Source organism: Hyperoodon ampullatus (assembly GCF_949752795.1).
Source record: "Hyperoodon ampullatus genome assembly, chromosome: 6".
Classification (NCBI taxonomy): Eukaryota; Metazoa; Chordata; class Mammalia; order Artiodactyla; family Ziphiidae; genus Hyperoodon; species Hyperoodon ampullatus.
In genome coordinates this window covers 660,565-673,041 of record NC_136919.1, presented here as the reverse complement: position 1 = coordinate 673,041, position 12,477 = coordinate 660,565, and the positions used below count along the sequence as shown (strand labels likewise).

The 12,477-nt window shown below is 58.2% G+C and overlaps 1 protein-coding gene across 1 annotated transcript; it reads right to left on the bottom strand.

Annotated features, from left to right (window-relative positions):
- Nucleotides 1-3,863: 3,863 nt before the first annotated feature.
- Nucleotides 3,864-12,130, bottom strand: ZMYND19 (zinc finger MYND-type containing 19). Its single transcript, XM_079706823.1, is given in 8 exon segments — nucleotides 3,864-4,201; nucleotides 4,384-4,564; nucleotides 9,019-9,159; nucleotides 9,761-9,867; nucleotides 10,560-10,619; nucleotides 11,253-11,279; nucleotides 11,282-11,371; nucleotides 11,990-12,130. Coding segments are annotated over 8 exon segments (801 nt in total). The 5' UTR covers nucleotides 12,041-12,130; the 3' UTR covers nucleotides 3,864-4,057.
- Between the last annotated feature and the right edge of the window lie 347 nt (nucleotides 12,131-12,477).

Genomic DNA, 12,477 nt, shown 5'->3' with positions numbered 1-12,477 from the left:
TGCCTTCAAGAGATTACGTACAGCTCCTATGAAATCCCATTTTCTCTTTGCTCTAGACTTCATCCATAACCTTGACGACGCCTGCAGAGAGACGACATCCCGCTTTCAGGATGCCCTGTCTCTAACCTACATTCTGGCCACAAGGCCAAGGTCGCATCCACACCTCCTGAACGACCCCACACAAGACTTTTCCCTTTCAGCCTCCCCCGCAGCAGATCACAGAGATCTCAAAGCCTGTGGTCGGCTCTGCCTCTCAAGAGCCTTTCCTCGCTCTTCTTGAGAGAGGAGTTCGAGTCTGAGGCTTTAGGTGCTCGGGAAATGCCACCTGAGATCGCAGACCTGCAAACCCACGGTGAAGACCTCCCTAGGCCACGATGGCCCCGCGCACCTTGCTCTCCGGGTCGGCGGGCTGGTCCTCCGGCTTCCGCAGCTGGTAGGTGCCGCACGCCAGCAAGTGCCTGCAGCCCTCCAGCGGGCACCACTCCACCGAGTCCACGGTGTGCTCCGTGTCCACCGCCTGCAACAGCCGGACGCGACTGCCGGCCTCCCAGCATTCGGAGAAGGACGCGGCGGCGACCGGGGTGGCGGACAGCGGGCGGCGGCTAAGTGAGGAAGCCAGGCTGACAGCAGGGTGCCCGGGCCCGCGGCGCCAAAAAGGTGCACAGCCCAAGGGGCGGTACTTCTCCCACTTCCGCCGTCGTCCCCATGGCTTCTTCCGGGGAGGGACTTCCGGCCCCCGTGGACGCCGGCGTGAGGCCGAGATCCCACGCTCAGTACCGGCCGGCGGACCTCGACTGGCCCCACGTGCCACGGCGCGCCCCCTGCCGTGGCGGCGAGACGCGGGCCTGGGAAGGGACAGCCGAGCGTCCAGCACAGAGTCACGGGCGAGCTGGGCTCTTAAGGGGGCGCAGAGGAGAACAGGGCATGGAGGTGGGGTGTGCAAGGGGCCTGGGCGTCCAGGGAGCAGAGTCCAGGGTCTGACCCAAAAGGGCTGGGCCTGGGCTGCCCTCTCTCTCCCTGGTCATGTCCACCCCAAGGAGCTGCCCATAGGGCAGTAAGCGCGGCGCATTGGTGGGCGCACATCTGCCTGCAGGAGACAGGGTCGGCCACAGGGCCCCGAGCACGGGTGGTGGACGGGAAGGTGGACAGAAGGCATGGAGAAGAGCCAGCGTCTGAGCCCCAGGGGCAGGGGTCTCTGCGCCAGTTAGATTTAGGATGAAGGGGCGGACACCCAGCACAGCCACGATCTGAGTTGGTAAACCAGGTATGTGCCGGACAGCATTCCATAAAGTCCGTGAACTCTACAGAACAGGTTTGGGGAAGGCAAGTGTCTGATACTGTTATGGATTGAATTGTGTCCCCAAAAAAGATATGTTGAAGTCTTATCTCCAGTACCACAGAATGTGACCTTTGGAAACAGAGTCTTTAGTAACAGAAGTAATCCAGTTAAAATGAGGTCATTAGGGTGGCCCTAATCCAATATGACTGGCATCCTTTGGAAGGGGAGATGTGGTCTGTTAGACACCAACGAAAGACAATGTAAAGACTGGTAGGTCTCTATGAGGCAAGGACCACCTGAGGCTGCTGGAAGCTGGGAGAGCCTGGAACAAACCTTCCCTAGAGCCTTGAGAGGGAGCATGGCCCTGCCCACACCTTGATTTGAGAATTCTGGCTTCTAGGACCTAGACCATACATTGTTTTCAGCCACCAGCTTGAGATAATTTGTTATGGCAGCTCCAGGAAATGGGACAAGACAAATCCACGTGGCTACCTGGGTAGTTAGCCTGTGGTTTTTAAAGTGGTTTCTATCGCGAGAAATACAGATACCAGTCAGCAGCTCAGATGGCAGCTGAAGGAGAGAAGCAGGAAAGGTTGGTCAGGAAGCAACAGGACACCCTGAAATGGCTGAGCCACACATCTTGATTTGATCTGGTACAAAAGGCAGTCAGGCCAAGCAGCCCCCTACACCTCGCTCCAAACAGGTAAGAAACATGGCCCACGTTTTAACCATGAATGAATGTTGAACTTTCAGACGCTCTCAGATGTGTGGCTACAAAAATCAAGAGGTTCGGGGCCTTCAGAAGAGAAAAGAAACCAGGGGCTGGGTATCAAATAAAGAACAAGGGAGGCAAAGGGGAATAAAAACACTGTGTGGACCCTGGGGCAGCTTCACGAGGGCATCCACTCCAGGAGCCTTGATATGAGCAAACCCTAGGCCCCCATGGCCACCACCCTCTTAGCTCTAGGCCAGACTCAGAGTCTCTAACAAGTAGCACAAGACACAGCACCATCAGGAGGGGACAGCCACCAGCTACAGCACCAGCTCCTGCAGCCATGTTGGACAGCCATCCCCAGGTCAAGGCTATTCCAGATGAGCCATGAGCCACAGCGGCAAGCACCCGGAATCAGGACCCAGCGTGTTATCTTATGGGTCGGCCGACACTCTGACACTTCCCTTTTAATGTAATTTTCCGAGGAATAGCTGACCACAAGACAGTCCTGGTCAGGGAACGTAAAAAGTCTGGAGGGCCAACCTGGCCACTCCCCAAAGGACACAGGCAAGACACACAGCCTGTAGCCCAGGGCCTCCTCATCCCAGGAGCCTGTTTTTAAAAGCAGACTGAGCACACTCAGGGCCCCATGCCTGGAAGACTACCCAAACCTGAACACGCTGGTCTACACCGGATTCCCCACCCCCATGGGCCTGGCCAGAGCTGGCCTCTGAATTGGGAGTTATCCTGGCCCTGGGAACGTCCCGAGGGCTCGGGCCAGCTGTGGTCGGTAGGACAGTCTCTCAGGATCACACAGCCTCTTCTCTGACAGCTTTCTGAGCCCCCACTGGTGCTCAACCTGGGGTCTGGGGGAACCCGGAGCAAAAAACCCCAGCCTGGAAGAGGCACCACAGCTGACCTGCGCGGTAGCAAGGTCTTCTCAGCAAAAACCCGTGTGGGCACATGGAGTCCCTTCACCTGCAGAAAACCCCTCCCTCGGGGTTGGAACTGAGCCTTCCCTCCTGCTCCCCGCATGTTGCTATCACCCATTTCCCCAGTCCTGTTCTCCAGGACGCCCTGCCCAGGAGGCCTCCAACTTCTGCAAAAGAAGCTACGGAAAGCTCAGCTCAGTTCACAGACCAGAGGCCACAAAGGGGCTAGCCCCAGCCAGGGAAGCAGAGTACACACAGGGTGTCCTGGGAGATTGCAGAAACAATGCAGGAAGGAGGGCGTGGCAGGAGCCTGCAGGACCAACGTGGGGCCAGGGATGACCCCACACGGATGTCAGCCTTCACTCTCCCCGGAGACCAGCAAGTTCCCAGCCACACCACCCAGCTTGTGGCCCCCAGGCGGCTTGGCCAGGTGTACAAGATGCTGTCCAGCCCTGAGATCTGCAGCTCCCAGAAGGAGCACAGGAAAGCAGTTCTCACCCCTCGGGCTGCTCCAAGTTGCAGGTGGACCTCAGCAGTCCTGCTGGGAGAAGCCCCCCCACCCGGCCCCGCCCCGCCCCACCCCAAGCTCCCAGGCACCCACTGCATGAGCTCAAAGGGGCCGAAACGGGGGCTGAGCAACTAACCACCCTCAGCAGCTCCTGCTGCAGGACAGGGACAGGTCTGGGTCTCCCTCACGCTCCCACGCAGCCTGGGGGTGGGGACGGCAGCCCTCGCACCCGTACCCACACCACGGATGCCGGCCGAGGCGGAGAGCAGACAGCAGCCAGGACGCCGGGCGGTCCCACCCTTTACTTTGCCCCAACCCAGGCGGGCCGCCCTCCTCGGCTCAGCCGCCCGGAAAGTGAGTGTTACAGCAAATGACCCTATTTGTACTTTCTAACCCTCCCGCTGCCTCCCCCCCAAAAAAACTGTACATGAGTTTACAAACATATTAACATATAAATAATGAGAAGCGTCCCGGGGGGCCTCCCAGCTGTCTCTGCTCCACGGGGTGCGGGGGGGCCTCCGGTGGCGGAGCAGGTGCAGGTGCAGGAACAGCCCCTCTGGTGGCCCCGGTCCAGCCGCCCGCCGAGCCCGCAGCCCGGGGAGATGAGAAGCCCCGTGACCGCCCGGTCATCGCTCCGGCTCAAGCTCGTGCTGGAAGGGGCGCCTCTTCTCCCGACAGTGCTTCTTGTGGGCCGGCCAGTCCTTCTGCTGGCACTGGGAGCCGCAGTAGCGCGCCACCTGGCAGCGCCCGCAGATGTTGAACTCCCGGAGCTGAAAGGACACAGAAGAGCGGCGCTCCGGTCACATGGCAGACCTGCGAGGACCTGGCCGCCCGTGCACCGAGGCCGGAGGGTCTGGGCCCCGGTCAGGCAGTGACAAAGGAACAGCCACCGCAGGGGAGAAGCCACGAGAGGGCAGTCCTAGGGGAGGCCCGGGGCTCCCCCGCCGCGCACCTGCTTCTCGATCATGGTGCAGGGCGGGTAATGGCACTCGTAGTAGGTGCAGGACGTCTCCTCCTCCTCCACCACGTCCCCGTTGGCGTTGTAGTACCGGGTCACATTCAGGACGGGGAACTGCTCCTCTATGGGGTCCGTGGGCAGCTGCTGAATCGCCAGCCAGTATAAGCTTTGCTCCCTTAAAGAGAAGCAGGCGCTTCAGGATGCCTTGGCCAGGAAGGGTCAAGGTATGGAGGTGACAATGAGTAACCCCAGGGTGGACCAGCTGCTTCCTCTTCTCAGGCTGCCCCGCCCCCAGTTTTGCAGCTTGACTGTCGTTTGGCCCACCGCACTGCCTGGGCTCACCTCTCCGTAACATCCAGTATGTGGCCTGTTTCATCTTCCCACTAAAAGGCACAGGGCAGGGCTTTGTCTGCCTTGCTCGTCAATCTCCTCAACGCCTGGGACGGCTGCACACAAGACAGGCACGGAGATCACGTGCTCGCGGCCCCAGAGGCGCCCACATCTGCCCCTGGTTGGCCTGCCTGCCCAATTGCTGTGAGCTGCTCTACACCCCCCGAACACTTCTCTTGCTGGTTGGGCCCAGAAGCTTGTAAGTGCCCGCACCTGCCCCACAAGAGGCATAGGCGGTGGGGTGAGCACAAGGCAATGAGCAGCCCGCTCTGGGGCTGGCCTCCAAAGGAGGCACCTCCCGCACTTCGAGAGCAAACAGATGGGTGGACCATCCCCTTCAACCCACCCACCCTCTCTGGAGACCGGGCCGGGAGGGACTTGGATAAAAAAGGGAAGTGTCTGGCACAGTACTGTAAATCAACTATACTTGCAAAAAAAAAAAAAAAGAAAAAAAGGGAAGGGTCACCCTCTTCTAATGTGACAGACAAAAATTAATTCAAAATGGATCAAGGACCTAAATGTAAGACCCCAAACAATAAAACTCTCAGAGAAAACATAGGACAAAAGCTTCACAACATCGGATTTGGCATTAATCCTGGATATGACACCAAAGGCACAGTAACAAGAGAAGAAACAGGCAAATTGGACTCCATGAAAAGTCAATTATTTTGTGCATCAAAAGAGACAGTCAGGGACTTTCCTGGTGGTGCAGTGGTTAAGAATCCGCCTGCCAATGCAGGGGACACAGGTTCGAGCCCTGGTCCGGGAAGATCCCACATGCTGTGGAGCAACTAAGCCCGTGGGCCACAACTACCGAGCCTGCGCTCTAGAGCCCGAGAGCCACAACTACTGAGCCCACATGCTGCAACTACTGAAGCCCACACAGCTAGAGCCCGTGCTCTGCAACAAGAGAAGCCACCACAGTGAGAAGCCTGCGCACAGCAATAAAGAGTAGCCCCTGCTCAACGCGACTAGAGAAAGCCTGCGCACAGCAACGAAGACCCAGTGCAGCCTAAATAAACAAACAAACAAACAAACAAATAAAAACTTTAAAAAAAAGAGACAATCAGTAGACAATCAATAGAATGAAAAGGCAACCTATAGACTGGGAGAAAATATTTGCAAACCATATATCTGATAAGGGATTTGTACCCAGAATATATAAAGAACTCTACAAGTCAACCAAAAAAACAAACGACCCAATTTAAAAATGGGTAAAGCATCTGAATAGATGTTTCTCCAAAGAATATATACAAATGGCCAAAAAGTACATGAAAAGATGCTTAACATCACTGATCATCAGGAAAATGCAACTCAAAACCGCAATGAGACCACCTCACACTCTTGGGATGGCTACTATCACACAAACAGAAAACAAGTGTTAGTGAAGGTATGGAGACACTGGGGCCTCCGTGCACTGCTGGGGGGAAGGTAAAATGGCGCAGATGCTGTGGAAAACAGTGTGGAGCTTCCTCAGAAAGTAAACAGAATTATCCTATGAGCCTGTGATCCCACTTCTGGGTACACACTCTGAAGAATCAAAAGCAGGGACTCGAAGAGCTCTTTGTACAACTGTGTTCACGGCAGCATCATTTACGACAGACGAGGGGTGGAGACAACCCAAGTGCCCACTGATGGATGATGGATAAACCAAATGTGCCATACACACACACACACACACACACACACACACACACTCAATGGAGTATTACTGAACCTTAAAAACGAAGGAAATTTTGACACGTTATGACGTGGATGAGCCTCAAAGACATAAATGAGGCGAAGTGAAATAAGCCAGACACAAAAAGACAAATGCCATATTAATCCACTCAGATAAGGTCCAAGGACTTGTCAATTCACAGAACAGTAGGTACCAGGGGCTGGCAGAGGAGATGGGTGGGGAATTAGTGTTTAATGGGGACAGAGCTTCGGTTTGGGAAGATGAGACAGTTCTGGAAACAATGGTAGTGATGATACATGACAATTTGAATTTGCTTAATGCTACGGAACCATGCACTTAAAAATGGTTAAAACAGTCAATCTTATCTGTATTTTGCCACAATAAAAAGATTTTTTTAAAGAAGGAAAGGGTGAAAGTCAGGATGTGGGAGAAAACTGGCTACTTTCTGAGCCCTTCAATGAAGTCCTAGAAGACAGAGGTGAGTTTCAGTCCCAGCCGGCTTCTGAAGGCAGAAAGGGAGGAAAATGCACCTTTGCAAAGAGCACCTTCCACCCGGCTGGGCCGCCCTCGTGGCCCCACTGAAGTGACGCCAGGAAAGCAGAGCAGAAGGTACATGCCTGGCAGGAGCTGTGCTGCCGAACTGCCCGCCTCACATATGGGGTGATTACTACAAAGAGCCGCCATGCGGAGGCCACTGAGTGAGATTGAAGGATATGTGACGCCGGGCCAGCGGGGAGTTCAGGCCACCCTTGGGCTGGCTCTGCCCCGACAGGTGGAGGACTGCTGGCGGGCCGACCCCAGGCTGGCAAACTAAGGCCAACCCCAACCCATCTGCTCCTGGGCCAACCAGCAGGGAGAGGCCCCTGGGGTGGTCCTGGGCCTCCTGGGAGTGGTCTGAAGGAGAATGGGGCAGCTGGGCCATGGCCTGGGGAAGACCACCGGTGGGGCAGCCTTTGGTGTAACAGACCCTTTTCCAAACAGGTCTTCTTAACCGTGATCGCCTCATCTCACAACAATACGTGGTGCTCAGATGGACAAATGCTGAGATCCCAGAAAGACAGACCCATCACTGGATGACACGGTGGGCAGTGTCCCTCCAGTGTCTGCAATGGGCAGCAGCAGACCTGCATGGAGCCAGGGAGGGTGAGCCCCAGGCCTGCCCTGAACCCATGTGAGTGCTGGACAACTTGGGGGAAATCCACGGAGGCTGGTGTTCCGCTCAGCCGCCCTTACACTTGTCCTGATGACACAAGCTTCCTTCTGTTGATGAAAGAACCCTCCTGCCCCCAGCACGGAGACAGAAGTGACTCAAAACAAGCTGACTCCCCCACGCCGCCAGACACTGCTGAGGAAAGCGGGTGTGCAGCCCTGGCAGCCGCTCCTGAGACCTGGAAGTGGCTTTGTGGCTTTCCACATCTCAGCAGGGGAGCCATTAAGGGTCCTATCTTTGCTTCAGCCAAATTGGGCTTAGTTTCTGTCACTTGCAACCAGAAGTCTAGACTCACATAACCTCCAGCAAGATGAAAATCCTAACCCAGCTACCACAAGAGGATCAGCCTCCCTCAGGAGGGGGGGTCTTAGGATCAGCCTCTAACAACAGAGTAGAGACCCCTTACGCCTGGAGACCCACCCCCTCCCCTCGTACAGAGTTACGGACACCCCTCCAGAGCTGCAGCAGCATCGGATTGGATGTGGCCTTCTTACACCTGGGGACCATCCCCCACCAGCAAGCCCAGCTGGCCGGGCAATCCCGCCATTTACTACCTCCAGTGCATGGGGCTCTACCAAGACCCCAGTGGTGACCACTGCAAAGGATCCACCCAGTCTCCATCCTAAGAAACACTGACACCCCTGCACCGACCTCACCAACTTCTGCTTGTAGGGGAAGTCAGCACCAGCACCGCCAAAGTCAGGAAAAGCTGCCCAGGGGCCCGAGGAGATGCACAGAAGCCCTAGGGAGCCCCTAAATGATGCACAGGTGGCCAGGGACACCCTGGCTCATTTTGGCTCCCATCCTGCTGGTCCCCCAGCTCTTCTAAGGGCTCCATGAAGTCACAGAGGGGCTTGTTCCTGGGGCCACGGGAACTGCCCTCGGAGCATCCCCTCCACCCAAGTCCTCAGGACCAAGGAAAGGTGGAGGCCGAGCGGCCAACCCCCGAGCCACACTGTCCTGCTTCCTTTAAACCACTGACCAGACAAACTGTTTACAAAAGGGCATGACAGCAAGACCCATCTGTGTGCACAGGGGCATCCCTGAGATGCAGACGGCTCCTACATCTCAAGGGCGTCCTGCCCACCTACAGGGCACCGGCCCACACAACCCCTCTCCCCACGAGAGCCAATTCAGAAGACCAGTCCAGAAAGATAAGCATCCAAACGGTCTCCTCCCCCAGTGAAGAAAAAGAGGACCCCCGCACCCTGAGAGAAAACGGCCAAGGTCACCAAACCCACAGAAGCCTCAGAGCACAGAGTAGACGCGGGCCCCTCTTGGCAGTGAGCTTGGAGGGGCCGCCCTCAGGGGCATCTCGGTCACATCACCAGGCCCCAAGAAGACCCACCTCTGCTTGCTGGAGGTCTCCTCGGCTCTGGGCCGCCAACCCCATGGCACCAGCTGCAGGTTGTCCAGGCGATTGTCCACAGTGACAGCGTTGAGATGCACCACCTGAAACCCAGGGGCGATGCCCCCCCTGTGCCGCTCCCTAGGAAACAGACAGTGCTCCAGATGGGCTCCCAACCCTCCTGAACGCCTCAGCCGTGTGCCCTGAACTGGTCCCTTGTCACACCGACAGGACCCATCAGGAGCAAGGCTGCGGAGAGGAACCCAAGTATGTCAGTCTGTGGCCCAACCAGGACAGGCCACGTGGACAGCCCAGCCCCTGGATTTAAGAGCTAGGCTGCAGGGAGCCAAGGAGGGAACCCGAAACCATCTCACACACAGCCTGGAGAACACCCCACTTGCGTGGTCCCAAGTACTTTGGAACCTCGCTGTTCACACAGAAGAGGGGAAGGCCCTTCCCCAACCCAGAGGAGGGGCCAGACCCCACCCACCCCCAGAGGAGACTGTGTCCCAAACACACCGAGCAGAAAGGGCGCTCAGCCTGCAGACACTCTGGCTGCACTGCCAGTGCCACAGGTCGCAAAGCAGCCACCCCTCCGGGATAGTGACAATGACACAGAATTAACTGGGAGACCTGGGGAAGGCACCACATGTCAACAAGGGGTCTGCTGGCTCCATGAGCCCCGTGCACCTCAGGGCTTGTGCAAAGCCGACAGGGGAAACAAGCAGCTTGGAACACCCACCACAGCAGCTCATGAAGGAGCCTTCCCGACCCCCTTCCTCGGTTCTTGTCAAAGGCGTATGCAAATATCTTAGCACCATTTCCATCTGCGTCTACTTCCATCCGGGCCTGAGAAAAAACAAGAAAAAGCTCTGTTAAAAAGGCTCTGATTATCAACAACATTCCAAACTAAAAAACAAGCCAGAGGGACAATCCCAGGCCTATTCCTGGGACCCTGGGGGTCTCCGGAGTCTCCCAGACACGTGGCACCAAGAAGCAGTCTCCTCTTGTGGAGGCAAGACACGGTCATGAGCCACTCTTTGCAAAACACTGTGGACACAGAGAAATAAATTTTCCTACCCTTAAAAAAAAAAAAACCCACCCAGTAAAAAAAAGATAAGCCCTACACCAAGTAAGTGTAAAAGGGTGACATCTGAGGTAAGAGTGGGTCCACAGACTCGTGGGAGGAGGAGTGGGCGGGTGCGGACTGGAGCCCGCACAGCTTCATCAGGTAGGAACAGCGGAGGGCGAGAGAAGGGGGGCAGCCCTGGAGAGTCTCCCAGGGCACAGAAGCTTGTACAACTGAACTCAATCACAAACATGACACAATTTGTCTCCCTTTCAGGAAGAGCCTGCAACCAGGCGGAAGTGGGGGAAGACCAGCATCGCAGAGGCGGTAGGGGGCTCCACGGGGCAGTGACAGACAGCTGGAGATGCTCGCGTACCAGGTCTTGCCCTCACATCACAGGGAAGAAAACCCACCCCTTGTGACCCTCCTGGGCATGACTAAGGGCATGCCAGCAAAGGAACGGCGTCCTTACCTCAAAGGAGTAGCCCTCCACCAGCGGGATGTCCTGCTCATCTATCAGTGTGTACTTGGTCTGGAAATTAACGTTTCAAGACGTTACATTTGGAATTAGTACGAGGTACCGATAATGAGCAGAAGCGGCCCCTTGAGACTAAGCGAGGTCAGCAGGCGAGGGGCCGTCTGTCCTGAAAGCAGGCAGAGGTGCCAAAGCCTGGCCCTTCCCCACTCACGACTGCGCAGAGTCGCGGCATCAGGCTTCACTTCCCATCTGCTCGCGAAGAACCAAAAGAAGTGCCACAGGACTGGACAGGTACTAAGCTGTGCATTTTAATGTGCTGATAAACCTAGTCCAAGAGTATGACGTCACTGGAGTAGAGGGAGGGGGCCGGGATTGAGGCAGAATATCCAGAAGGTTTCAGTTAACATTTATTTTATTTATTAAGCCAGGCGGTCCTCACACAGGTGCTCACTGAATCGTTCTTCCTACCTCTTTGTCTGTCTAAAATGTTCCAAATAAAAGTTTTAAGGGATGACATTAGTGCAATCAGTCACTGAGTTAGAAGGGACCTCAGAGCTGATGGGGAGCCCACCCTTCCATAGTTAGAAAGTCATGTCCCCTTGCAGGAAGGGCAGGTAACGGTCCCCAAAACGGACCAGTGTCATTCTCGCTTGGAAAGCTTTTTTCTAGCACCTGAATCGGTTTTACCTTTATCTGACTGCCTCTGCTCCTCTCTCCCACCAGAAGCTTCCGCCGCTGGTGATGGGAACAGGGTTCCCATCCAGGGTAAGGTGCGTGGCTGGTGCAGCTGCACGGCCGGCCGGCTCCTGGAAACAGCCAAGCCTCAATGCCCACAGGTGCCAGGAAGCCCCAGCCTCGAACACGCGGAGGGCGGGGCCAGGTAAGGGAGAGAAGCAGAGGGAGGCCCTGCTCTGGCGAGGCCCACTGAGGCTCAGCCAGACGGGGCTGCCGCTGGCAGCACGAACCCTGCCCGAAGCTCACTACGGACCGGCAGGCACTGGCGGCGCGCACACGCAGGTCTCGGCGAGGAGCGAGCGCGCCGCCTCGTAAGGGCCTGCGCTCCCTGCGTCCTCAGGCGCAGCCACAGCCCCCTGCTCCCCGGCCACGGCGCATGGTCGGAGCCCCGGGCCGCAACCGGAGGAGGGCTGCCCCGGGAGCCAGGCCGCCGGCCCGCCGCCCGCAAACTGCCCGGCCCTTGCCCGTGCCCCGGCCCGGGTCGGGCCCCCGATCCAGCCCCCAGCCCCGCGCCCCCGACCCCCAGCCTCGCACCCCCGACTCCGACTCCCAGACCCCGCCCGCCACCCCCAGCTCCGGTCCGGCCCCCTGCCTCGCACCCCGGCCGCCTACTCCCAGCGCCGGCCCGGCCCCCGGCCCAGCGCCCCAGTCCCCCGGCCCGACCTTAGCCCCAGCCCCGCGCCGCTCACCTTCCCGGCCACCCGGCCGAGCCGCACGATGCCCAATTTGAAGTCGGTCATGGCCGGGCCTGCGCTCGGCCGGCGGCGCCTCTCCCTCAGGAGGGGCCGGGGCCGGGGCGGGGCCACGGCGAGCCGGGCGGGCCAGTCGGATGAGTCGGGGTCAGGATCGGGGCCGGGCGGGCGGGCGGGCGGGACGAGGCTGGGCCGGGGTCGGGCCGCCGCCTCCTGGCGCCCGCCGGACCTGCCACGCGCCGCCGCCGCCGCCACCGCGCGCACCTCAGCGAGCGAGGCCAGGGGCGGAGCGCGACGCCGACACACCCCCGCGCGCCGCCGCCCGGCCAATGGTGGGACGCGCAGTGCGCCGGCCGGCGCGCGCCGCCACGACGCAGCCAATGGCAGGAGAGCGGATGCGCAGGCGCGCTGAGGAGCTGGGCCAGCGCGGGGGAGGGGCGCGGTCGGGGGCGGTGCCTTCGCGGCCGCCCGGCGCACGTCAGTTT